The sequence below is a fragment of the Ranitomeya variabilis genome, chromosome 2 (assembly GCF_051348905.1).
Source record: "Ranitomeya variabilis isolate aRanVar5 chromosome 2, aRanVar5.hap1, whole genome shotgun sequence".
Taxonomy (NCBI): domain Eukaryota; kingdom Metazoa; phylum Chordata; class Amphibia; order Anura; family Dendrobatidae; genus Ranitomeya; species Ranitomeya variabilis.
In genome coordinates this window covers 305083904-305111244 of record NC_135233.1, presented here as the reverse complement: position 1 = coordinate 305111244, position 27341 = coordinate 305083904, and the positions used below count along the sequence as shown (strand labels likewise).

The window sequence follows — 27341 nt, the reverse complement described above, 5'->3', positions numbered from 1 at the left end:
GTAACGGACGGGTACAGGTGACGTGTGTGACACGGCCAGTACAGGGTGATGGACGGCTACAGGTCACACGTCCAGGATGGGGTGATGGACGGCTACAGGTGATACGGCCAGGATGGGGTGCTGGACGGCTACAGGTGACACGGCCAGGATGGGGTGACAGATGGCTATAGGTGACACGGCCAGGACAGGTTGATGGACGGCTACAGGTGACACGGCCAGGATGGGGTGATGGACGGCTACAGGTGAAACTGCCAGGATGGGGTGGACGGCTACAGGTGACACGGCCACGACGGGGTGATGGAAGGCTGCAGGTGAAACGGCCAGGATGCGGTGATGGATGGCTATAGGTGACACGGCCAGGACGGGGTGATGGACGGCTACAGGTGACACGGCCAGGATGGGGTGATGGACGGCTACAGGTGACACGGCCAGGATGGGGTGATGGATGGCTACATGTGACACAGCCAGGATGGGGTGATGGACAGCTACATGTGACACAGCCAGGATGGGGTGATGGACTGCTACAAGTGACATGTCCAGGATGGGGTGATGGATGGCTACAGGTGACAAGGCCAGGACGGGGTGATGGACGGCTACAGGTGACACGGCCAGGATGGGGTGATGGACGGCTACAGGTGACTCGGCCAGGATAGGGTGGACAGCTACAGGTGACACGGCCAGGTTGGGGTGAAGGACAGCTATAGGTGACAAGGCCAGGACAGGGTGATGGACAGCTACAGGTGACACGGCCAGGATGGAGTGATGGACGCCTACAGGTGACGCGGCCACGATGGGGTGGACAGCTACAGGTGACACGGCCAGGTTGGGGTGATGGACAGCTACAGGTGACATAGCCAGGATGGGGTGATGGACTGCTACAAGTGACATAGCCAGGATGGGGTGATGGATGGCTACAGGTGACACAGGCAGGATGGGGTGATGGATGGCTGTAGGTGACACGGCCAGGATGGGGTGGACAGCTACAGGTGACATGGCCAGGTTGGGGTGAAGGACAGCTATAGGTGACAAGGCCAGGACGGGTTGATGGACAGCTACAGGTGACACAGCCACGATGGGGTGATGGATGGCTACAGGTGACACGGCCAGGATGAGGTGATGGACGGCTACAGGTGACACGGCAAGTATGGGGTGACGGACGAGTACAGGTGACACGGCCAGGATGGGGTGACGGATGAGTACAGGTGACACGGCCAGGATGGGGTGACGGATGAGTACAGGTGACACGGCCAGGATGGGGTGACGGATGAGTACAGGTGACACGGCCAGGATGGGGTGACGGATGAGTACAGGTGACACGGCCAGGATGGTGTGACGGATGAGTACAGGTGACACGGCCAGGATGGGGTGACGGATGAGTACAGGTGACACGGCCAGGATGGGGTGACGGATGAGTACAGGTGACACGGCCAGGATGGGGTGACTGATGAGTACAGGTGACACGGCCAGGATAGGGTGACGGATGAGTACAGGTGACACGGCCAGGATGGGGTGACGGATGAGTACAGGTGACACGGCCAGGATGGGGTGACGGATGAGTACAGGTGACACGGCCAGGATGGGGTGACGGATGAGTACAGGTGACACGGCCAGGATGGGGTGACGGATGAGTACAGGTGACACGGCCAGGATGGGGTGACGGATGAGTACAGGTGACACGGCCAGGATGGGGTGACGGATGAGTACAGGTGACACGGCCAGGATGGGGTGACGGATGAGTACAGGTGACACGGCCAGGATGGGGTGACGGATGAGTACAGGTGACACGGCCAGGATGGGGTGACGGATGAGTACAGGTGACACGGCCAGGATGGGGTGACGGATGAGTACAGGTGACACGGCCAGGATGGGGTGACGGATGAGTACAGGTGACACGGCCATGATGGGGTGACGGATGAGTACAGGTGACACGGCCAGGATGGGGTGACGGATGAGTACAGGTGACACGGCCAGGATGGGGTGACGGATGAGTACAGGTGACACGGCCAGGATGGGGTGACGGATGAGTACAGGTGACACGGCCAGGATGGGGTGACGGATGAGTACAGGTGACACGGCCAGGATGGGGTGACGGATGAGTACAGGTGACACGGCCAGGATGGTGTGACGGATGAGTACAGGTGACACGGCCAGGATGGGGTGACGGATGAGTACAGGTGACACGGCCAGGATGGGGTGACGGATGAGTACAGGTGACACGGCCAGGATGGGGTGACGGATGAGTACAGGTGACACGGCCAGGATGGGGTGACGGATGAGTACAGGTGACACGGCCAGGATGGGGTGACGGATGAGTACAGGTGACACGGCCAGGATGGGGTGACGGATGAGTACAGGTGACACGGCCAGGATGGGGTGACGGATGAGTACAGGTGACACGGCCAGGATGGGGTGACGGATGAGTACAGGTGACACGGCCAGGATGGGGTGACGGATGAGTACAGGTGACACGGCCAGGATGGGGTGACGGATGAGTACAGGTGACACGGCCAGGATGGGGTGACGGATGAGTACAGGTGACACGGCCAGGATGGGGTGACGGATGAGTACAGGTGACACGGCCAGGATGGGGTGACGGATGAGTACAGGTGACACGGCCAGGATGGGGTGACGGATGAGTACAGGTGACACGGCCAGGATGGGGTGACGGATGAGTACAGGTGACACAACCAGGATGGGGTGACGGATGAGTACAGGTGACACGGCCAGGATGGGGTGACGGATGAGTACAGGTGACACGGCCAGGATGGGGTGACGGATGAGTACAGGTGACACGGCCAGGATGGGGTGACGGTTGAGTACAGGTGACACGGCCAGGATGGGGTGACGGATGAGTACAGGTGACACGGCCAGGATGGGGTGACGGATGAGTACAGGTGACACGGCCAGGATGGGGTGACGGATGAGTACAGGTGACACGGCCAGGATGGGGTGACGGATGAGTACAGGTGACACGGCCAGGATGGGGTGACGGATGAGTACAGGTGACACGGCCAGGATGGGGTGGTGGACGGCTACAGGTGACACGGCCAGGATGGGGTGGTGGACGGCTACAGGTGACACGGCCAGGATGGGGTGGTGGACGGCTACAGGTGACACGGCCAAGATGGGGTGGTGGACGGCTACAGGTGACACGGCCAGGATGGGGTGGTGGACGGCTACAGGTGACACGGCCAGGATGGGGTGGTGGACGGCTACAGGTGACACGGCCAAGATGGGGTGGTGGACGGCTACAGGTGACACGGCCAGGATGGGGTGGTGGACGGCTACAGGTGACACGGCCAGGATGGGGTGGTGGACGGCTACAGGTGACACGGCCAGGATGGGGTGGTGGACGGCTACAGGTAAGCTGAGGCATAAATGAGAACAGCTCACACAGATTTCTGCTGCATGGACCCAAGTGTAATAAGGTAAATGAAATAGCAAATTGCAGGCGTCAGTCACGTGACTTGCAGTGAAATCTATAGAAGGGAGATGTGGGCAACATGCAACCAGTGACAGAATATGCAACACATTAGGAAACTGTTGTCAGTCTGTCCCTGTCGCAGGAAGTAGCAACGTGAGAGAATCATTACATGCGATGGTGAAACGCAAACCCGAGGTATTGTGTCAGGGCCGGACTGGGACTAAAATTCAGCCCTGGCATTTGAAGTTACACAGGCCCACTTGTCACATGGTGACTGTATAATACCTTTGTACACTTGTAGGCAGGGCCGGTTTTAGGCAAAGTGGGGCCCTAGGCAAAGTTTAAAATGGGTCCCCAAATGCTAACATATTGCACATCACACAGAAGCCTTTCTGTTGTATTTACGTGCGCTGAGTTCAGGCCGCTAAACAAGTTTGATCGACAATACTGAAGTTGTTCAACGCTTGTTTCCCGGCCTCTTTCCACCAGCTGAGGAATAATGATGAGACAGAACGATCACTAATAGATCACTAACAGATCACCATACAGTATCATGTTTTCAGCAGCACATCTACAGTTTACACTGGCAATGTGCTGCTGACAACAAGGCTTTTAGTTCCAGCAAAAACAATCCGAATATGCAGCATTTTACTTGTTTAGTAAAATACACCCCATAGTCCTCCATATATTATAATGTGCTCCATAGTCCTCCATATAGTATAATACACTCCCTATAGTCCTCCATATATTAAAATACACTGCTCAGTCCTCCACATAGTATAATACACTCCTCATAGTCCTCCATATAGCATAATACAATCCTCATAGTCCTCCATATAGCATAATACAATCCTCATAGTGCTCCATATAGTATAATGCACCGCCACAGTCATCCATGTAGTACAATTCACTTCCCATAGTATAATGCACCCCATAGTTCTTCATATAGTATAACGTATTCCCCATAGTCCTCGATACAGTATAATGCAGCCCACATATAGTATAATGCAGCCACCCCAGAGTATAATGCAGCCACCCCAGAGTATAATGCAGCCACCCCACAGAGTATAATGCAGCCACCCCAGAGTATGTAACCCCCATATAATATAATACAGCCCACCTCCCCATAATATATAATGTAGCCCCCCATAGAATATAATGCAGCCCCCCATAGTATATAACGCAGCCTCCACCATAGAATATAATATACCCCCACAATAGTATATAACACAGCCACATAGTACATAACATGGCCTCCCCCATAGAATATAATATACTCCCCATAGTATATAGCAAAGCCCGCATATTATATAGCACAAACCGCATAGTATACAGCACAGCCTGCATACTATAGCACAGCTCGCGTAGTAGATCACACAGCAGTATTCAGCACAGACCACACAGTAGTATACAGCACAGACCACACAGTAGTATACAGCACAGCCCATGTAGAAGTATACAGCACAGTCCACACAGTAGTATACAGCACAGCCCACAGAGTAATATATACAGCACAGCCCACAAAGTAATATATACAGCACAGCCCACAAAGTAATATATACAGCACAGCCCATAGAGAACTATATACAGCACAGCCCACAGAGAACTATATACAGCACAGCCCACAGAGAACTATATAAAGCACAGCCCAGAGTACTATATACAGCACAGCCCAGAGTACTATATAAAGCACAGCCCAGAGAGTACTATATACAGCACAGCCCAGAGAGTACTATATACAGCACAGCCCAGAGAGTACTATATACAGCACAGCCCACAGAGTACTATACACAGCACAGCCCACAGAGTACTATATACAGCACAGCCCACAGAGTACTATATACAGCACAGCCCACAGAGTACTATATACAGCACAGCCCACAGAGTACTATATACAGCACAGCCCACAGAGTACTATATACAGCACAGCCCACAGAGTACTATATACAGCACAGCCCACAGAGTACTATATACAGCACAGCCCACAGAGTACTATATACAGCACAGCCCACAGAGAACTATATACAGCACACAGTAGTATACAGCACAGAGCACAGCCCACAGAGAACTATATACAGCCCACAGTAGTATACAGCACAGAGCACAGCCCACAGAGAACTATATACAGCCCACAGTAGTATACAGCACAGAGCACAGCCCACAGAGAACTATATACAGCACAGAGCACAGCCCACAGAGAACTATATACAGCCCACAGTAGCATACAGCACAGAGCACAGCCCACAGATAACTATATACAGCCCACAGTAGTATACAGCACAGAGCACAGCCCACAGAGTACTATATACAGCCCACAGTAGTATACAGCACAGAGCACAGCCCATAGAGTACTATATACAGCCCACAGTAGTATACAGCACAGAGCACAGCCCAGAGAACTATATATAGCACACAGTAGTATACAGCACAGAGCACAGCCCACAGAGTACTATATATAGCACAGAGCACACAGTAGTATACAGCACAGAGCACAGCCCACAGAGCTATATACAGCCCACAGTAGTATACAGCACAGAGCACAGCCCACAGAGAGCTATATACAGCCCACAGCAGTATACAGCACAGAGCACAGCCCACAGAGTACTATATACAGCCCACAGTAGTATACAGCACAGAGCACAGCCCACAGAGTACTATATACAGCCCACAGTAGTATACAGCACAGAGCACAGCCCACAGAGTACTATATACAGCCCACAGTAGTATACAGCACAGAGCACAGCCCAGAGAACTATATATAGCACACAGTAGTATACAGCACAGAGCACAGCCCACAGAGTACTATATATAGCACAGAGCACACAGCAGTATACAGCACAGAGCACAGCCCACAGAGAGCTATATACAGCCCACAGTAGTATACAGCACAGAGCACAGCCCACAGAGAGCTATATACAGCCCACAGTAGTATACAGCACAGAGCACAGCACAGAGAACTATATATAGCACACAGTAGTATACAGCACAGAGCACAGCCCACAGAGTACTATATACAGCCCACAGCAGTATACAGCACAGAGCACAGCCCACAGAGTACTATATACAGCCCACAGCAGTATACAGCACAGAGCACAGCCCACAGAGTACTATATACAGCCCACAGCAGTATACAGCACAGAGCACAGCCCACAGAGTACTATATACAGCCCACAGCAGTATACAGCACAGAGCACAGCCCACAGAGTACTATATACAGCCCACAGTAGTATACAGCACAGAGCACAGCCCAGAGAACTATATATAGCACACAGTAGTATACAGCACAGAGCACAGCCCACAGAGTACTATATATAGCACAGAGCACACAGTAGTATACAGCACAGAGCACAGCCCACAGAGAACTATATACAGCCCACAGTAGTATACAGCACAGAGCACAGCCCACAGAGAGCTATATACAGCCCACAGCAGTATACAGCACAGAGCACAGCCCACAGAGAGCTATATATAGCACAGAGCACACAGTAGTATACAGCACAGAGCACAGCCCACAGAGTACTATATACAGCCCACAGCAGTATACAGCACAGAGCACAGCCCACAGAGTACTATATACAGCCCACAGCAGTATACAGCACAGAGCACAGCCCAGAGTACTATATACAGCCCACAGTAGTATACAGCACAGAGCACAGCCCAGAGAACTATATATAGCACACAGTAGTATACAGCACAGAGCACAGCCCACAGATTACTATATATAGCACAGAGCACACAGTAGTATACAGCACAGAGCACAGCCCAGAGAACTATATACAGCCCACAGTAGTATACAGCACAGAGCACAGCCCACAGAGAGCTATATACAGCCCACAGCAGTATACAGCACAGAGCACAGCCCACAGAGAGCTATATATAGCACAGAGCACACAGTAGTATACAGCACAGAGCACAGCCCACAGAGTACTATATACAAGAGAATCAGAAAATACACGACCTGCACCCCAGAATATCCAAGGACGGTGCAGAAAATAATCACATTAGGTGCCAGAAATTAACAAGAAATCATACAAGAACAAAACACCATAGAAAAATAATATAACAAAAGTTTATTGGACACAGTACCAAATAGACAAATACAAGAGATAAAAATAGGGTTTTGACAGGGATAACCATGAGTGGATGGCACCACAGAACCGCAGGACCCAAACAAGCTTACCACATAATACTAACAGTATGCTCTGAGATTCCCAAATAATCATGCAAAAGTTACAGACAGTGAAGGTATATAGGGAGAGCTGTAAACCATCCCAAAACCAAGGAGCAAACAGAAACCAGTAGGTCATAAGTATTGAAGTTATATTACCTGAAGGGGTGCCGAGATTCTGCGGTGCCACCCTCCCCAACGCGCGTTTCGGCGCTATGCAGGGGCGTAACGACCGCGGTCGCAGCGGTCGTCATTGCGACCGGGCCCCGCAGGTCAGGGGCCCCGGGCCGGCAGGTCAGGGCAGGGCCGGGCTGGACATCGGGCACTTCTGGCAAATGCCAGAAGAGCCGATGCCAGTAGTGGGCCGCTGCACTGTTCCTCCCCCCCCCGCCGCCGCCGCCGCATTTAACTATACCGGCGTCTATGACACCGGTATAGTTCAATGCAATGATGGAGGAGAGCGTCACCTGACGCTCCCTCTCCCATCATTCCCCGCTCTGCCTCTGACAGTACACTGCAGGTGCGCGATGACGTCATATCATCGCGCACCTGCTGTGTCCTGGGCAGACTGCAGCCACCAGGAGCAGCGCGGGCAAAAGGAAAGGTGAGGAGAGTTTTTTTTTTTCTTTTTCACCGGACTGTGGGGCCATTATCGGGGGGGGGGGGGGGGGGGGATGAGATGCGGGCTGTGCTCTATATACCCCTGTGCTGGCTGTGCTCTATATACCCCTGTGCTGGCTGTGCTCTATATACCCCTGTGCTGGCTGTGCTCTATATACCCCTGTGCTGGCTGTGCTGCATATACCCCTGTGCGGGCTGTGCTGTATATACCCCTGTGCGGGCTCTGCTGTATATACCCCTGTGTGGGCTCTGCTGTATATACCCCTGTGCGGGCTGTGCTCTATATACCCCTGTGCGGGCTGTGCTCTATATACCCCTGTGCGGGCTGTGCTGTATATATCCCTGTGCGGGCTCTGCTGTATATACCCCTGTGCGGGCTGTGCTGTATATACCCCTGTGCGGGCTGTGCTGTATATATCCCTGTGCGGGCTCTGCTGTATATACCCCTGTGCGGGCTGTGCTGTATATACCCCTGTGCGGGCTGTGCTGTATATACCCCTGTGCGGGCTCTGCTGTATATACCCCTGTGCGGGCTCTGCTGTATATACCCCTGTGCGGGCTGTGCTGTATATACCCCTGTGCGGGCTCTGCTGTATATACCCCTGTGCGGGCTGTGCTGTATATACCCCTGTGCGGGCTGTGCTCTATATACCCCTGTGCGGGCTGTGCTGTATATACCACTGTGCGGGCTGTGCTGTATATACCCCTGTGCGGGCTGTGCTGGATATACCACTGTGCGGGCTGTGCTGGATATACCACTGTGCGGGCTGTGCTGGATATACCACTGTGCGGGCTGTGCTGGATATACCACTGTGCGGGCTGTGCTGGATATACCACTGTGCGGGCTGTGCTGGATATACCACTGTGCGGGCTGTGCTGGATATACCACTGTGCGGGCTGTGCTGGCACCCAACACCATGTTGCAGTGCAGGAGATTCCTGCAACAGTCCGAGGCGTATCTAGGGGAAGGGGGTGGGGGGGCGTCACGGAGGTAGGGGGGGGGGCCCCATTTGGAAGTTCGCACCGGGGCCCATAACTTTGTAGTTACGCCACTGGCGCTATGAGCCTTCTTCCGGGGGACGGCTACAGGTGACACGGCCAGGATGGGGTGGTGGACGGCTACAGGTGACACGGCCAAGATGGGGTGGTGGACGGCTACAGGTGACACGGCCAGGATGGGGTGGTGGACGGCTACGGTGACACGGCCAGGATGGGGTGGTGGACGGCTACAGGTGACACGGCCAAGATGGGGTGGTGGACGGCTACAGGTGACACGGCCAGGATGGGGTGGTGGACGGCTACAGGTGACACGGCCAGGATGGGGTGGTGGACGGCTACAGGTAAGCTGAGGCATAAATGAGAACAGCTCACACAGATTTCTGCTGCATGGACCCAAGTGTAATAAGGTAAATGAAATAGCAAATTGCAGGCGTCAGTCACGTGACTTGCAGTGAAATCTATAGAAGGGAGATGTGGGCAACATGCAACCAGTGACAGAATATGCAACACATTAGGAAACTGTTGTCAGTCTGTCCCTGTCGCAGGAAGTAGCAACGTGAGAGAATCATTACATGCGATGGTGAAACGCAAACCCCAGGAATTGTGTAGACTGCAACACAGGTCGTGAGAACAAAGACCCCAATGCCGCTGCTATATCGCATGGTAATGTGATTGGCGTCGCATTGCGACATGCAAAGTAGCGTGACAAGTCGCAAGAATCCAATTGTTTCTGCCTTGTCGTGGTGTCTTGTGGGTGGATTGGGAGCGCCCTCACTATGCAGCAGCGCGGGCGGCCGGGCCAGTGTCCTGACCAGTGGTGCCGTACGTTCTCATGGCCCCTGCTGACGAGCACAGGACGCTCGCACTTACACCCGCACATTAGAACGTCAGTTACGTCACCCAACGTACAGTGCTTTGCGCGCGTTTTCCTGTAATTAATACAACTAATGTTTGATTGGTTCGGGAACCATAAGGGGCGGGGCTCATTTCGTTGTCCAATGATAGCAAAGAGAACTCGGAACTCCTGGCAGCCAATCAGACACTTGCGTGTGAGGCAGCGCTGACAGCTGATGTGTGTACTGTGTGCAGTGTGTGCCGCCTGCTGGTGAGAGCGGCCGCGGTCATGTGTGGGAAGCGAGCTGCTGACAGCGGCTACTACGTACAAAGCATATGGCGACCTTAAAGCGGGACCCCAGGCTCACCGCCTGGCAGAGCACGCTATGTGCGGGGCTGGCGGGGGTGCTGAGCCGCTCCGCCACTGCTCCTCTGGACGTGGTGAAGATTCTCACACAGGTGGGGACTTTCCACTCCAAGCAGGGCTTCCTGCGCGCTTTCCCGGTGCTGCGCGGGGCGGAGGGCATGAAGGCTTTCTGGAAGGGTAACCTGACCGCCTGTGTGCGCCTGTTCCCCTACAGCGCCGTGCAGCTGTCAGCCTACCACAGGTAAGGATAGGGGCGCGCATGCGCCTCACATTACTGGGGGCACAGAGCGGGGGCTGCGTGTTGTCCCACATCCGCCTGTGCATCTGTATATGACCTGTGTGATGAGACTGTATGATCCTATAGATGTGTACGTGGCCATATAGCCTGACACAGTCCTGCTTTGAGAGCTGTTAGGGGGCCGCCGCCACGGTCTCGCTGTGAGGTGGAGGGCGCCACGGTCTCGCTGTGAGGGGGAGGGCGCCACGGTCTCGCTGTGAGGGGGAGGGCGCCACGGTCTCGCTGTGAGGTGGAGGGCGCCACGGTCTCGCTGTGAGGTGGAGGGCGCCACGGTCTCGCTGTGAGGTGGAGGGCGCCACGGTCTCGCTGTGAGGTGGAGGGCGCCACGGTCTCGCTGTGAGGTGGAGGGCGCCACGGTCTCGCTGTGAGGTGGAGGGCGCCACGGTCTCGCTGTGAGGTGGAGGGCGCCACGGTCTCGCTGTGAGGGGGAGGGCGCCACGGTCTCGCTGTGAGGGGGAGGGCGCCACGGTCTCGCTGTGAGGGGGAGGGCGCCACGGTCTCGCTGTGAGGTGGAGGGCGCCACGGTCTCGCTGTGAGGTGGAGGGCGCCACGGTCTCGCTGTGAGGTGGAGGGCGCCACGGTCTCGCTGTGAGGTGGAGGGCGCCACGGTCTCGCTGTGAGGTGGAGGGCGCCACGGTCTCGCTGTGAGGTGGAGGGCGCCACGGTCTCGCTGTGAGGTGGAGGGCGCCACGGTCTCGCTGTGAGGTGGAGGGCGCCACGGTCTCGCTGTGAGGGGGAGGGCGCCACGGTCTCGCTGTGAGGGGGAGGGCGCCACGGCCTCGCTGTTAGGCCACGTGCACACGTTGAGTATTTGGTCAGTTTTCTACATCAGTCTTACCTCAGGAGAGGAACAATCAGAGGGAAAGTATAATAGAAACATGTCGCCAGTTTTCACTTACGAGTACTGACGGTGTGATCGTGGCCTTCACGTGGTTGTCTCCTGCTGTGCCGTGATGCCCGCCAGCCGGTCCTGATGTCATTATACAGCAGGTTGATGGGACACATAGGGCAGTAGATGCTGCCAGTCTATCTGAGAGCTCAGTCTTCTCCTCTATATGGTAGATTACTCAAAGCCGCACCATGGAGTGCTGGGTGCAGACCTTGTGCACCGGCCTGAGGTCCAGTATATAAACTGCAGGCAGCACTCGTAGAAAAGTGTACAAAAAACTGGGTGTCCTCTATTATCCTTTGTGATAGGTCACTGAAATACCCCTGGTGTTGTATCTTTTTACTTGGAGGGCTGCCTTCTTTATATTTGATACCATGCAGTATTGTAACACTGTCGTCTTCTGTATCCTCGTGGTTGGGGTGGGATTACTGCGGCTGCCCCCTGACTGTCCCTTAGATTTGGGCTCATGGACTGTTACACATTTAGAATAGAGTTTTCAGCCTTATCAAAATACATCCCCCCCCCTATAGATTGTTGGGGGTCTCAGTTTTACTTCCTGTTTGTTGGGGAAGACATCTGTAGTGGAGGACTTAGTATTAGTGTTGTGAATATTTTGATAACACTATTACTATTGTAAACTTGCTGGCTGAGCATGTGCTCATCACTGTCAGTTCTGTTTTTCATCCATGCTCTTGGGTTACTATAGGGCAGTCCTCTTTGCCAGGAAGGGAGGACCAGAGCTCACAACACCTCCCTGTCCTCCAATCCTGAGCTCCGCTGTGTCATATGAGGCATCACTGACACTGAGCCCTACATGAAGCGCATATGTTTGTCATGTTAAAAGGAAACTACCAGTAAGATTAGGTTACTAAATCAGTGGCGTGCCGCTATTACTGTATGTTTATAATGATCCGCAGCTGCGGATTCTGCCAGGAGATGCGGATTTTGTGCAGAAAATTCTGCACCCCATTCCGCAACGTGTGCACATAGCCTAAGGCTACGTTCACATTTGCGTTGTGCAGCTCAGCGTCGGCGGCGCAACGCATAACGCATGCATAACGCTGCGTTTTGCGACGCATGCATTGTGATTTTGAATGCAAAAAAAATGCAACTTGCTGCGTCCTCACGCTTGCGTCCAAAAAGACGCAAGCGTCAAAAAACGCAAGACAACGCATGTCCATGCGCCCCCATGTTAAATATAGGGATGCATGCGTCGCCGACGCTGCGCTGCATAACGCAAATGTGAACGTAGCCTAAGGACTTGTTCAGATGTTGCATGTTTGTTTTTTTTTGTTTTGCCATGAAAAGTGCAGCATTTTGCTATACCAGCAAATTGAATGAGATTTCTGAAATTCCATGTACATGCTGCTTATTATCTTCTTACAGGTTGAAAGCAGTTTCAAATCTTTAGCACGTCCATTCTTTCAGCGCTTTTTTTTTTTTTTTTTCAACATTTTTCACCTATTCAGATGAGTAGGACAAGAATAAACTTGTACCTTACGCAGCTCTTTTCCTACGAAGAGAAACATTTTAGGGGCAGTAATGTCTGCTGCAAATACTTAGTGTTCACATACCCTAAGACGTACAGCTGCCACATCAATAAGGATTGATATATGTGAACATACGACTCAGCTTAACTTTTTTTTTTTTTTCATTGTAGGTTAACTGCACTGTTCATGGATGACTTTGGGCAGATCGCACAATGGCAAGCTATTGTGGCTGGGAGCGTGGCCGGAATGTTGGCGGCTGTAGTAATATACCCGACTGATGTCATCAAGACTCGTCTTATTGTGCAGAACAGCATGGAACCCGTGTACAGAGGCATAATTCATGCTCTATGTTGTGTGTATTATCAGGAAGGATTCCGCTCTCTATATCGAGGGGTTTCCCTCTCAATTCTTGGTAAGATGTAAAAGCTGATCTACCACCCTTTGATGATTATTATTATTGCCGTTTCACAGCTGAGATCCATTCTCTTTAAGCATTTATCATGATCAGACTTGTAGAAATCTGACATGGCAATGCAATGTGCATGCACCAGGAATATGGCATACATACGGGCATCCACACTGTGCATTGAGGCTAACCAGATTATTGCACAACATTGTAATATATAATCGCCCTGATTTATTAAAGCAGGATAGCTCTCAATTGTGCAATCTGCTCAAAAGTTCATCAGAATTCTGTTGTGAAATGCCTTTGTAAATTCGCAAAATTCGGTGACTTTTAGCATTTACATGCCAGGTTCTCCCAGCTGTGCCAAATTGGATGGGGGCATGGAACCACAGCTTATTTAGTTCATGGCGAGCTGTGCCGTTCCTTAAAATTGGGAACAGGAGTAATATTTCTGGCGTGATGCACCAAAGTACACACCACTCTTCAGATGCTCCTGATTCATTAAGAGGCATGCATTCAGAGTGTCTGACAACTAGCAAGAAAATCGTCAGTCTAGATGAATCGGGACCATTGTTTTCGTGTGTGTGTTTATATGTGCAGTACAGACCAAAAGTTTGGACACCTCATTTAAAGATTTTTCTGTATTTTCATGACTATCAAAATTGTAAATTCACACTGAAGGCATCAAAACTATGAATTAACATATGTGGAATTATATACTTAACAAAATAGTGTGAAACAACTGAAAATATGTCTTATATTCTAGGTTCTTCAAAGTAGCCACCTTTTGCTTTGATGACTGCTTTGCACACTCTTGGCATTCTCTTGATGAGCTTCAAGAGGTAGTCACCGGGAATGGTCTTCCAACAATCTTGAAGGAGTTCCCAGAGATGCTTAGCACTTGTTGGCCCATTTGCCTTCACTCTGCGGTCCAGCTCACCCCAAACCATCTCGATTGGGTTCAGGTCTGGTGACTGCGGAGGCCAGGTCATCTGGCGTAGCACCCCATCACTCTTCTTCTTGGTCAAATAGCCCTTACACAGCCTGCAGGTGTGTTTGGGGTCATTGTCCTGTTGAAAAATAAATGATGGTCCAACTAAACGCAAACTGGATGGAATAGCATGCCGCTGCAAGATGCTGTGGTAGCCATGCTGGTTCAGTATGCCTTCAGTTTTGAATAAATCCCCAACAGTGTCACCAGCAAAGCACCCCCACACCATCACACCTCCTCCTCCATGCTTCACGGTGGGAACCAGGCATGTAGAGTCCATCCGTTCACCTTTTCTGCGTCGCACAAAGACACGGTGGTTGGAACCAAAGATCTCAAATTTGGACTCATCAGACCAAAGCACAGATTTCCACTGGTCTAATGTTCATTCCTTGTGTTCTTTAGCCCAAACAAGTCTCTTCTGCTTGTTGCCTGTCCTTGGCAGTGGTTACCTGGCAGCTATTTTACCATGAAGGCCTGCTGCACAAAGTCTCCTCTTAACAGTTGTTGTAGAGATGTCTGCCGCTAGAACTCTGTGTGGCGTTGACCTGGTCTCTAATCTGAGCTGCTGTTAACCTGCGATTTCTGAGGCTGGTGACTCAGATAAACTTATCCTCAGAAGCAGAGGTGACTCTTGGTCTTCCTTTCCTGGGGCGGTCCTCATGTGAGCCAGTTTTTTTGTAGAGCTTGATGGTTTTTGCAACTGCATTTGGGGACACTTTCAAAGTTTTCACTTATTTTTCGGACTGACTGACCCTCATTTCTTAAAGTAATGATGGCCACTCGTTTTTCTTTACTTAGCTGCTTTTTTCTTGCCATAATACAAATTCTTAGTCTATTCAGTAGGACTATCAGCTGTGTATCCACCAGACTTCTGCACAACACAACTGATGGTCCCAACCCCATTTATAAGGCAAGAAATCCCACTTTTTCTATTTGCCACGACAGCACCCACTAGAGAGAGGGGATCTGCCCCTGGGAACAGGAAACCTACAGAGAGATAAAAGGGCGGCCCCCCCCCCCCCCCTCGCTCCTCAGTTGGTTTCCTGTTCCTAGGTGGGAGACCTCAGAGAGAATCTCTGCAAAGTTTAGGAAGAGGAAAGCTCGCCTGGACTACCGCCTGTACGTCTCTGTTGAGCGGCAGGGGCTCCAGAGTGGGTATCAGAGATGGGGGTATGTTCCTGTTGGCTTGCCCCTCTTCTGATCGCATCAGCATGGATGCCGGATTGTCAACAGTTTCCCTGCTGGGACACTGTTGTATCGCTCCACCGCAGGGCTGCAGACGACCCTTCGGCTATAGGCTGGTAAGTGGTCACTGTGACATGATTATGGCTTACCCCTCTGTTCACTTCCATCGGGGGGGCAGAGTGGTGGTGCAGCACGGGTAGCGTTGCAGCGGCGGCCTCGGTAAGCGGTGGCTTCAGCCACATGGAAGAGATGAAGCGCGCACATGCGCGGTGTGGTTGGCGTCCCGGAAGTGGATGGTTAACTTCCGGGGGCGCGAGGTCAGTCTGGGTTCCGGTATGGACGCCATTACAGTGGTGGATACAGTGCCCTGACGATAGGGGCGCCGGCTGCGTCCGTTGGTGGGGGATGTGACTGCATTTACTGAGGACCATGACCCGCACACCGGCGTCAACCGCTGCTCCAATCTGACTCCCCATTGGTCAGGTAATAAAAAAAAAAAAGGGAGGGGGTGTGTTTCCTCAGAAAGCATGCACTATATAAGACAGATAGGACATTAGTATGTGAGCAACATGTCGTCTCAGGAGGATATCGAGCGCCCACTGGAGGATTTAGTCCTGCCTAGTGGTGATGCTAGAAAGGCAGTGGACACTCGAAAGTGAGTGACTCCACTGAGAAATCAGTGAAAAAGTCGTCCCGTTCTACACCTAAGGGCGATCGAACAACCCAGCAGCCGGTATTTAATCTTATTCCTGGGTGAGTGTGTATACAGCTTCATAGAGACTTACGGTAGTCTCTTCTACTTCTGTCTTATAGGCTAAACGGACGGAGAAAACTAAGCACAAGCAGTGTGCAATATGTAATGAGCCTCTACCTGACTCCTATATAAAAAAATTATGTCAGAGTTGCATAGATTACACCTTGCAGCAGGAGAGTTCGGTCAGGATGAATGAGATACGTCTCATGATCTGGGAAGAGCTTCAGTCCTTGGGAGGTAGTTCGGCTGTGAATGTTGAAAGGAGAACCAGGAGAGCACCTTCACCTACAGCGGACACGTCAGCTGAAAGTGGGGAAGTTAACTCAGACATCTCTCAGAATTTGGGTTCCTCGGATGAGGAAGATTATGTCTGTTTTCCTACAGACAGTGTAAATAATTTGATTAAGTCAGTAAGAGGAACTATGGGGTTATCAGAGTCTAAGGAACCCCAGACACCTCAGGACGTTATGTTCGCAGGTCTTTCCCAGCGGAAGGGCCATGTGTTCCCGGTAAATCAGGCCATTAAGGACCTTGTTAAAAGGGAGTGGAATAAAGGACAAAAGGGATTTGTGCCAGTATCATGTAAAAGGCGGTACCCCTTTGATGATGAGGACTTGACCACTTGGTCTAAAGTACCTAAAGTGGATGCGGCTGTGGCATCCACCTCTCGCCGTTCCTCCTTGCCTGTGGAGGATGCAGGTTCTTTGTCGGATCCTATGGACAGAAAATCAGACGCACTTCTTAAAAAATCATGGGAAGCCTGTGTCACCGCATTTAAACCAGCAATCTCAGCCACGTCTACTAGCAGATCTATGCTGGTTTGGCTGGAGCAGCTGGATCAAAATATCAAGAGTGGCGTATCCAGAGAGAAATTGCGTGCTGCTATTCCTTTGATTAAGGGGGCTGCGGCTTTTATATTTGATGCCTCAATAGACTCGCTCCGCCTGGCAGCCAGAACAGCTAGCCTCACTAATACGGCTCGTCGTGCGTTATGGTTAAAAAACTGGAAGGGAGATGCCCAGTCCAGGTCTAAGTTGTGTGCCATACCCTGTCAGGGTGAGTACCTCTTTTGAGCTGTCCTAGATGAAATACTCACTAAGGTGGGTGAAAGGAAGAAGGGGTTCCCTAATCCCTTTATTCCTTCTTACAGAAGGGCGTTCAAGAAGCCACCATTCGGCAAGAAGGGAGGCTTTAAGGACCGTTGGAGTAATAAAGAGTTCAAACAAAAAGGAAATTTATTCAATAAACGCCCCTTTAAACCAGCGGATAAATTCCGTTGATCCTGTTTTACCAGTAGGAGCTAGACTACTAGAATTTGTTAAACAATGGAAGGAGATAACGGTTAATCCATGGGCCATCAATTTGGTATCTTCAGGCCTCATTTTAAGGCCCCGTCTCACTTAGCGACGCTAAAGCGATCCCGACAACGATACGACCTGTCAGGGATCGTTGCTGCGTCGCTATGTGGTCGCTGGTGAGATGTCAAACAGTGAGATCTTCCCAACGATCGCTGCTGCGATCTCACTGTTTGACATCTCACCAGCGACCTGTACAACGATGTCACATGGGAGCTATTATGACGATTCAGTGTCTGAGTCGTCAACGAGGTCGTTGGTAAGGTGTCAAACACAGCGATGTGTGCTACCCAGCGGGACCACAACGATCAAAAAAAGGTCCAGGCCATTCCGACACGACCAGCGATCTCACAGCAGGGGCCTGGTCGCTGCTACGTGTCACACATAGCGAGATCGCTACTGAGGTCGCTGTTGCGTCACAAAACTTGTGACTCAGCAGCGATCTCGCTAGCGATCTCGCTTAGTGAGACGGGGGCTTTAGACTTTATTCAAACACCTACGAATTCTTTCCTTCTCACTTCCTTAAAATCCAGGCCTCAGCAGGAGGCCCTCGAAACGGAAATTAAATCCCTCATGTCCAAACAAGTCTTAATAGAGGTCCCGCCATCTCAAATAGGGAAGGGATTTTACTCTCCCTTGTTTCTGATTACTAAGCCTGATGGCTCTTTCAGAACTATAATTAATTTGAGAAAACTGAACACCTTTATAAAACCCAGAACATTTAAAATGGAATCCATTCGTTCAGCTATAAAAAATTTGTTTCCAAATTGTTACATGGTAGTACTGGATCTTAATGATGCTTATTACCATCTTTCTATACACCAGTTACACCAGCAATTTTTCGGGTAGCAGTGGTTTTAGATGGGCGGGTTCGTCATCTGCAATACAGGGCAATGCCCTTTGGCTTATCCGTGGAGCTGAGGGTTTTTACTAAATTGTTATTGGAAGTAATGTCCTTTCTGCGGGTAAAAGACACACTGGTAATTCCGTATTTAGATGACCTGTTGATTGTAGGTAAAGACTCCCTACAGTGTGAGAAGAGGTTGGAGGAAGTAGTGTTTTCTTTACAAACACTTGGCTGGATTGTCAACTGGGAAAAATCCAGACTCCAGCCGGTAACATGTCAGAAATTTCTTGGGCTCCTTCTGGATTCAGTTGACCAAATATGTAGGCTTCCTGATAAGAAGGCCTCCATAGTAGATAAAGTGAGCTTAGCCATCAGAAAGCGTAGTATGTCATTGAGAAGTGCCATGTCATTACTAGGTTCACTGACTTCTTGTATTCCTGCGGTTCAGTGGGCACAATTCCATACTAGACAGCTGCAGAAGTTTGTATTAGAAGAGGACATTAAGAGGAAAGGAGGTTTGGATAAGACAGTTTTTCTAACGTCAGAAGTAGTACACTCCCTTACATGGTGGTTGAATTGGGAAAATCTGTCGAAAGGAGTTTTATGGGTGATCACTCCTAGTAAAGTGGCCACAGATGCTAGTCCTGAAGCCTGGGGGGCACATTTTCAGGATCAGATCGTTCAGGGGGTCTGGTCTAGATCAGAGCTTGATAATTCCTCTAATGTTAAGAGTTGAGAGCTATATTTTATTCCCTACTCCATTTTCTCCCTCAGCTGAGAGGCTCTCACACAAGGGTCTTCTCCGACGACACCACCGCAGTGGCTTATCTGAACCATCAAGGAGGTACACGGTCAGACAATCTTATGGGGGTGGCATCAGACATCATGGAGTTAGCCGAAGGTCATCTGCTATCCTTGTCAGCGGTACACATCAGAGGCATAGACAACTCTCGTGCCGATTTCCTCAGCCGTCACACTCTTCATCAGGGGGAATGGATGCTCAACAGAAAGATTTTCAAATTAATAACAGCCAGATGGGGTATACCCCAAATAGACTTGTTTCCACACGAGCCAACCGTCAAGTCAAGGTGTTTGCCTCTCTATGCAGAGAGGACAATCCGGACATATTCGATGCCCTCCAGATACCATGGACATTCGACCTGGCTTATGCATTTCCCCCATGGAATCTATTGCCCATAGTAATAAGAAAAATAAGGGAAGAAGGGGCAAGAGTTCTGTTGATAGCCCCATTCTGGCCCAAGAGACCATGGTTTTCGTGGCTCAGGGCAATGTCAATTACAGACCCCTGGATTCTGCCTCAGACCAAGGACCTTCTGTCTCAGGGACCATTCCTCCATCCTCAAGTAAAAGGCATGAACTTGACTGTCTGGAATTTGAGAGGCGGTTACTAAATCTTAGAGGATTTTCTAGAGGGTTAATAGATACCCTCATGAGGAGTAGAAAGCCTTCCACTACCAGAATTTGTTAACCCCTTCCCGACCCATGACGCCTATGTGGCGTCATGGAATGATCGCATCCCTGCAGATCGGGTGAAAGGGTTAATTCCTATTTTACCCGATCTGCAGGGAGAGGGGGAGTTGTACTTCAGCCTAGGGGGGGTGGCTTTGCCCCCACGTGGCTACGATCGCTCTGATTGGCTGTTGAAAGTGCAACAGCCAATCAGAGCAATTTGCAATATTTCACCTATGAAAATGGTGAAATATTGCAATCCAGCTTTGGCCGATGCTGCAATAGCATCTGCCATGGCTGGAAATCATGTTCTGGCCCCCCCCACCGCCCCCGATCTCCTCCCCAGTCCTCCGTTCTGTCCGGTACCCCCCTCCGTCCCCCTGTCCGCTCCCCCGTGCTCCTGTCCGCTCCCCCCGTCCTCCGATCCCCCCCCCCTGTGCTCCGATCCCCCCCCCCTGTGCTCCGATCCACCCACCCACCATCCCCTCATACTTACCGATCCTCCCGAAGTCGGTCCGTCTTCTCCCTGGGCGCCGCCATCTTCCAAGATGGCGGGCGCATGCTCAGTGCGCCCAAAGAATCTGCCGGCTGGCAGATTCGTTACAAGTACATTTTGATCGCTGTGGTAGGTTCTACCACAGCGATCAAAATAAAAAAATAATAAATAAACCCCCCCTTTATCACCCCCATAGGTAGGGACAATAATAAAATAAAGAAAATATATTTTTCTCTTTTTCCACTAGGGTTAGGGTTAGAACTAGGGTTAGAACTAGAGGTAGGGTTAGGGTTACGGGTAGGGTTAGGGGTAGGGTTATGGCATGTGCACACAGAGCGGATCGGCCGCGGATCCGCAGCGGATCGGCCGCGGATCCGCAGCGGATTGGCCGTGGATCCGCAGCGGATTGGCCGCTGCAAATTCGAAGCAGTTTTCCATCAGGTTTACAGTACCATGTACACCTAAGGAAAACCAAATCCGCTGTGCCCATGGTGCGGAAAATTCCGTGCAGCGTTTTACACCTGTTCCTCAATAGGAATCCGCAGGTGAAATCCGCACAAAAAAACACTGGAAATCTGCTGTAAATCCGCAGGCAAAACGCAGTGCCTTTTACCTGCAGATTTTTCAAAAATCGTGCGGAAAAATCTCACACGAATCCGCAACGTGGGCACATAGCCTTAGAGTTAGGGTTGGAATTAGGGCTAGGGTTTGAAATAGGGTTAAGATTAGGCTTGTGGTTAGGGTTACGGATAGGGTTAGGGGTGTGTTGGGGTTACAGTTGTGGTTAGGGTTGGGATTAGGGTTACGGTTGGGATTAGGGTTAGGATTAGGGTTGGAATTAGGGTTACGGTTGTGTTGCGGTTAGGGTTGTGGTTAGGGGTGTGTTGGGGTTAGGGTTGTGATTAGGGTTATGGCTACAGTTGGGATTAGGATTAGGGGTGTGTTGGGGTTAGTGTTGAAGTTAGAATTGAGGGGTGTCCACTGTTTAGGCACATCAGGGGTCTCCAAACGCAACATGGCGCCACCATTGATTCCAGCCAATCTTGCGTTCAAAAAGTCAAATGGTGCTCCCGCCCTTCCAAGCCCCGACGTGCGCCCAAACAGTGGTTTACCCCCACATTTGGGGTACCAGCGTACTCAGGACAAACTGGGCAACAACTGTTGGGGTCCAATTTCTCCTGTTACCCTTGCAAAAATAAAAAATTACTTGCTAAAACATAATTTTTGAGGAAAGAACAATTATTTTTTATTTTCACGGCTCTTCGTTATAAACTTCTGTGAAGCACTTGGGGGTTGAAAGTGCTCACCACACATCTAGATAAGTTCCTTCGGGGGTCTAGTTTCCAAAATGGGGTCACTTGTGGGGTGTTTCTACTGTTTAGGCACATCAGGGGCTCTGCAAATGCAATGTGACGCCCGCAGACCATTCCATCAAAGTCTGCATTTCAAATGTCACTACTTCCCTTCCGAGCCCTGACGTGTGCCCAAACAGTGGTTTACCCCCACATATGGGGTATCAGCGTACTCACAACAAACTGGGCAACAAATATTGGGGTCCAAATTCTCCTGTTACCCTTGTGAAAATAAAAAATTGCTTGCTAAGACATCTTTTTTGAGGAAAGAAAAATGATTTTTTATTTTCACGGCTCTGCGTTGTAAACTTCTGTGAAGCACTTGGGGGTTGAACGTGCTCACCACACATCTAGATAAGTTCCTTGGGGGGTCTAGTTTCCAAAATGGGGTCACTTGTGGGGGGTTTCTACTGTTTAGGCATATCAGGGGCTCTGCAAACGTAACATGATGCCCGCAGACCATTCCATCAAAGTCTGCATTCCAAAACGTCACTATTTCCCTTCCGAGCCCCGGCATGTGCCCAAACAGTGGTTTACCCCCACATATGGGGTATCAGCGTACTCAGGAGAAACTGGACAACAACTTTTGGGGTCCAATTTCTCCTGTTACTCTTGCAAAAATAAAAAAATTCTGGGCTAAAAAAATATTTTTGAGGAAAGGAAACACATTTATTATTTTCACGGCTCTGCGTTATAAACTTCTGTGAAGCACTTGGGGGTTCAAAGTGCTCACCACACATCTAGATAAGTTCCCTTGGGGGTCTAGTTTCCAAAATGGAGTCACTTGTGGGGAGTTCCTACTGTTTAGGCACATCAGGGACTCTGCAAACGCAACCTGATGCCCGCAGAGCATTCCATCAAAGTCTGCATTCCAAAACGTCACTACTTCCCTTCCGAACCCCGACGTGTGCCAAAACAGTGGTTTACCCCCACATATGGGGTATCAGCGCACTCAGGAGAAACTGGACAACAACTTTTGGGGTCCAATTTCTCCTGTTACCCTTGGGAAAATAAAAAAATTGTGGGCTAAAAATCATTTTTGAGAAAAGAAAAATTATTTTTTATTTTCATGGCTCTGCGTTATAAACTTCTGTGAAGCACTTGGGGGTTCAAAGTGCTCACCACACATCTAGATTAGTTCCTTGGGAGGTCTAGTTTCCAAAATGGGGTCACTTGTGCGGGAGCTCCAATGTTTAGGCACACAGGGGCTCTCCAAACGCGACATGGTGTCCGCTAACGATTGGAGCTAATTTTCCATTCAAAAAGTCAAATGGCACGCCTCCCCTTCCGAGCCTTGCCGTGCACCCAAACAGTGGTTTACCCCCACATATGAGGTATCGGCATACTCAGGAGAAATTGCCCAACAAATTTTAGGATCCATTTTATCCTGTTGCCCATGTGAAAATGAAAGAATTGAGGCTAAAAGAAATTTTGTGTGAAAAAAAAGTACTTTTTCATTTTTGCGGATCAATTTGTGAAGCACCTGGGGGTTTAAAGTGCTCACTATGCCTCTAGAGGAGTTCCTTGGGGGGTCTAGTTTCCAAAATGGGGTCACTTGTGGAGGAGCTCCAATGTTTAGGCACACAGGGGCTTTCCAAACGCGACATGGTGTCCGCTAAAGATTGGAGCCAATTTTTCATTCAAAAAGTCAAATGGCGCTCCTTCCCTTCCGAGCCCTGCCGTGCGCCCAAACAGTGGTTTACCCCCACATATGAGGTATCAGCGTACTCAGGACAAATTGGACAACAACGTTCGTGGTCCAGTTTCTCCTTTTACCCTTGGGAAAATAAAAAATTGTTGCTAAAAGATCATTTTTGTGACTAAAAAGTTAAATGTTCATTTTTTACTTCCATGTTGCTTCTGCTGCTGTGAAACACCTGAAGGGTTAATAAACTTCTTGAATGTGGTTTTGAGCACCTTGAGGGGTGCAGTTTTTAGAATGGTGTCACTTTTGGGTATTTTCAGCCATATAGAACCCTCAAACTGACTTCAAATGTGAGGTGGTCCCTAAAAAAAATGGTTTTGTAAATTTTGTTGTAAAAATGAGAAATCACTGGTCAAATTTTAACCCTTATAACTTCCTAGCAAAAAAAAAAAATTTGTTTCCAAAATTGTGCTGATGTAAAGTAGACATGTGGGAAATGTTATTTATTAACTATTTTGTGTCACATAACTCTCTGGTTTAACAGAATAAAAATTCAAAATGTGAAAATTGCGAAATTTTCAAAATTTTTGCCAAATTTCCGTTTTTTTCACAAATAAACTCAGAAATTATCGACCTAAATTTACCACTAACATGAAGCCCAATATGTTTTTTCGTGACAATCTCAGAATCGCTAGGATCCGTTGAAGCGTTCCTGAGTTATTACCTCATAAAGGGACACTGGTCAGAATTGCAAAAAACGGCAAGGTCATGAAGGGGTTAAAATCTGGAAGAAATTTCTCGAATTCCATACTGCACAACTTTCTTCTGAAGTTCCTATATTCTCAATACTAGAGTTTCTACAGAAAGGTCTGGAGTTGGGACTCTCTGTTAGCACTCTAAAGGTTCAAGTTTCAGCTCTAGGAGCGCTCTTTAATTATGATGTTGCGGGTAATAGGTGGATATCTTGGTTTATTTCCGCATGTGAGAGATCAAGACCAATTAATATACCGCAGGTTCCTCAGTGGGATCTAACTTTAGTCCTGGATGCATTGACACAAAGCCCTTTTGAGCCTCTTAATACAGCCTCATTAAAAAACGTCTCATTAAAAACGATATTAGTGGCATTGGTATCTGCTAGAAGGATGAGTGATCTCCATGCCTTATCAATAGATCCTCCATTCCTATCTGTGACTTCTGACAGAATAATTTTGAAGACAGATCCATGTTATCTCCCTAAAGTAGCCACTAGTTTTCATAGGTCCCAGGAGATTTTCTTACCTACTTTTTATAAAGACCACTCGACTCCAGAAGAAGTAAGACTTCATACCCTAGATGTTAAAAGGTCTGTTCTGGTCTATTTAGAAAGAACGAGGGACTGGAGGATGAGTAGGGCTCTCTTTATGTCTTTCCAGGGTAAAAACAAAGGATCCAGAGTCACAAAGAACACGTTATCACGCTGGATCAGAGATGCTATAATCTTGGCGTATAGATCTAAGGGAAGAGATCCTCATCTACATGTGGGAGCACACTCCACAAGAGCCTTGTCGACTTCCTGGGCAGAAAGGGCGAACGTGCCAATAGACCTTTATATGTAAGGCTGCAACTTGGTCTTCGCCTAATACCTTCTATAAGCACTATAGATTAGACCTATCTGCTGCTTCTGATTTAACCTTTGGGGTTTCGGTTCTTGACTCAATTAACCCACCCAATCTATAGTCTCTGTAAATCTCTCTAGTGGGTGCTGTCGTGGCGAATAGAAAATACCGGATTACTCACCGGTAATGCTCTTATAGAGCCCACGACAGCACCCATTCACATCCCTCCCTTTTCTTTATATAGTTGCACGTGGTGCAGTTGTGGTGAGGTGTAGATAATAGTAAAATATAGTATAAGGTTGTAAATATGTATATATACATGAGCCTATTAACTAAAAAACCTGGCGGCGGTTCCTCCTCCTATTCTCTGTAAAACAACTGAGGAGCGAGGGGGGCCGCCCCTTTTATCTCTCTGTAGGTTTCCTGTTCCCAGGGGCGGATCCCCTCTCTAGTGGGTGCTGTCGTGGGCTCTATAAGGGCTGTCCCACACGTCCAGATAATCCCGGTACCGGAGTTATCCGTGTCCGTGTGCCCCTACGTTTCTTGTGTACATCAGTGTGGCACGTGTGCCCACTGGGTACCACACGCACCGTGCTGGGTACCACACGTACGAGCATCTGGTGCTGAATCCGCGGTTCATATGTTCCCTGCAGCAGCGTTTGCTGCAGAGAAAATATGAATAATAGTGTTTAAAATAAAGATCTGTGTCCGCCGCCCCCCCCCCCCCTGTGCGCCCCCCCCCGCTGTTCAGAAAATACTCACCCGCACCCTCGTTGGCTGTCGGTGCTTCCTGGTCTGGCCGCGGCTTCCACTGTATGCGGTCACGTGGGGCCGCTCATTTACACTCATGAATAGGCGGCTCCACCCCTATGGGAGGTGGAGCCACATATTCATGAGTCTAATCGGCGGCCCCACGTGACCGCATACAGTAGAAGGGGCGGCCGGCACAGTAAGCACCGACAGCCAACGAGGGAGCGGGTGAGTATTTTCTGAACAGCAAGGGCGCACAGGGGGTGGGAGGGCGGGGGACACATAGATCTTTATTTTAAACACTATTATTCATATTTTCTCTGCAGCAAACGCTGCTGCAGAGAAGATATGAATGGCGGCTTCAGCACCATGTGGGGGGGACAGCGCTTACTGTAGCGCTGTCTCTGCACGCACACGGACTGCAGACGGACAACGTCCGTGTGCGGTCCGTGTTTTACACGGACCCATTGACTTTAATGGGTCCGTGTAATACGTGCGCTCCCACGAACACTGACATGTCTCCGTGTTTGGCACACGGAGACACGGTCCGCAAAAAATTAATGACATCTGCACAGATGCATTGATTTTTATGGGTCTACATGTGTCAGTGTCTCCGGTACGTGAGGAAACTGTCACCTCACATACCGGAGCCACTGACGTGTGAAACCGGCCTAAAAGAGCATTACCGGTGAGTAATCCGGTATATTAAACCTGACAGGGCACACCTGTGAAGAGAAAACCATTCTCGGTGACTACCTCTTGAAGCTCATCAAGAGAATGCCAAGAGTGTGCAAAGCCGTCATCAAAGCAAAAGGTGGCTACTTCGAAGAACCTAGAATATAAGATATATTTTCCATATGTGTTAATTCATAGTTTTGATGCCTTCAGTGTGAATTTACAATTTTCATAGTCATGAAAATACAGAAAAATCTTTAAATGAGGTGTCCAAACTTTTGGTCTGTACTGTAATGTTTGCCTCGTTGGATAGAGTGGTCCGCATTGAAACTTCTCTCATATTGATCCTGGTGTCGAATCAAGGATCAATATTTGCAATGCAAGTCTGTGAATAAAATCAGACAGTACTTGGAAGACTTCCAAATGTGATTTTTTTTTTTTTTTTTTTTAATGCATTATTAGATACCGTAGGTATATTTCTTCGTGGTTTTTTTTTTTTTTCTCATACAATAAAAAAACTGGTGGCACTCTGATGAAACTTTGTCCATTTTCAATAACATATTTTCATGTTGCCTATAGTATTAAATGTGTAGATCTACATACATTGTGGTCGATATGCAACAACTATGCAGCAGTGCTCTACAAGTAATAATTAATACTACTAAAGCTACACACGGAGGAAAAATTGTTTGAGCCCACCTGCCACTGACAAGATGATATCAAAGGGGTG

General features: G+C 49.6%; 1 protein-coding gene across 1 annotated transcript in view; it reads left to right on the top strand.

Moving 5' to 3' along the window:
* The first annotated feature begins 10238 nt into the window (after window positions 1-10238).
* The window catches only part of SLC25A43 (solute carrier family 25 member 43), a 79131-nt gene continuing 62028 nt past the window's right edge, over window positions 10239-27341 (top strand). Inside the window, exons 1-2 of the mRNA XM_077285190.1 lie at window positions 10239-10654; window positions 13261-13502. Coding sequence (XP_077141305.1) covers window positions 10383-10654; window positions 13261-13502 — 514 coding nt within the window. The 5' untranslated portion in view covers window positions 10239-10382. The remainder of the gene's footprint in view (window positions 10655-13260; window positions 13503-27341) is intronic.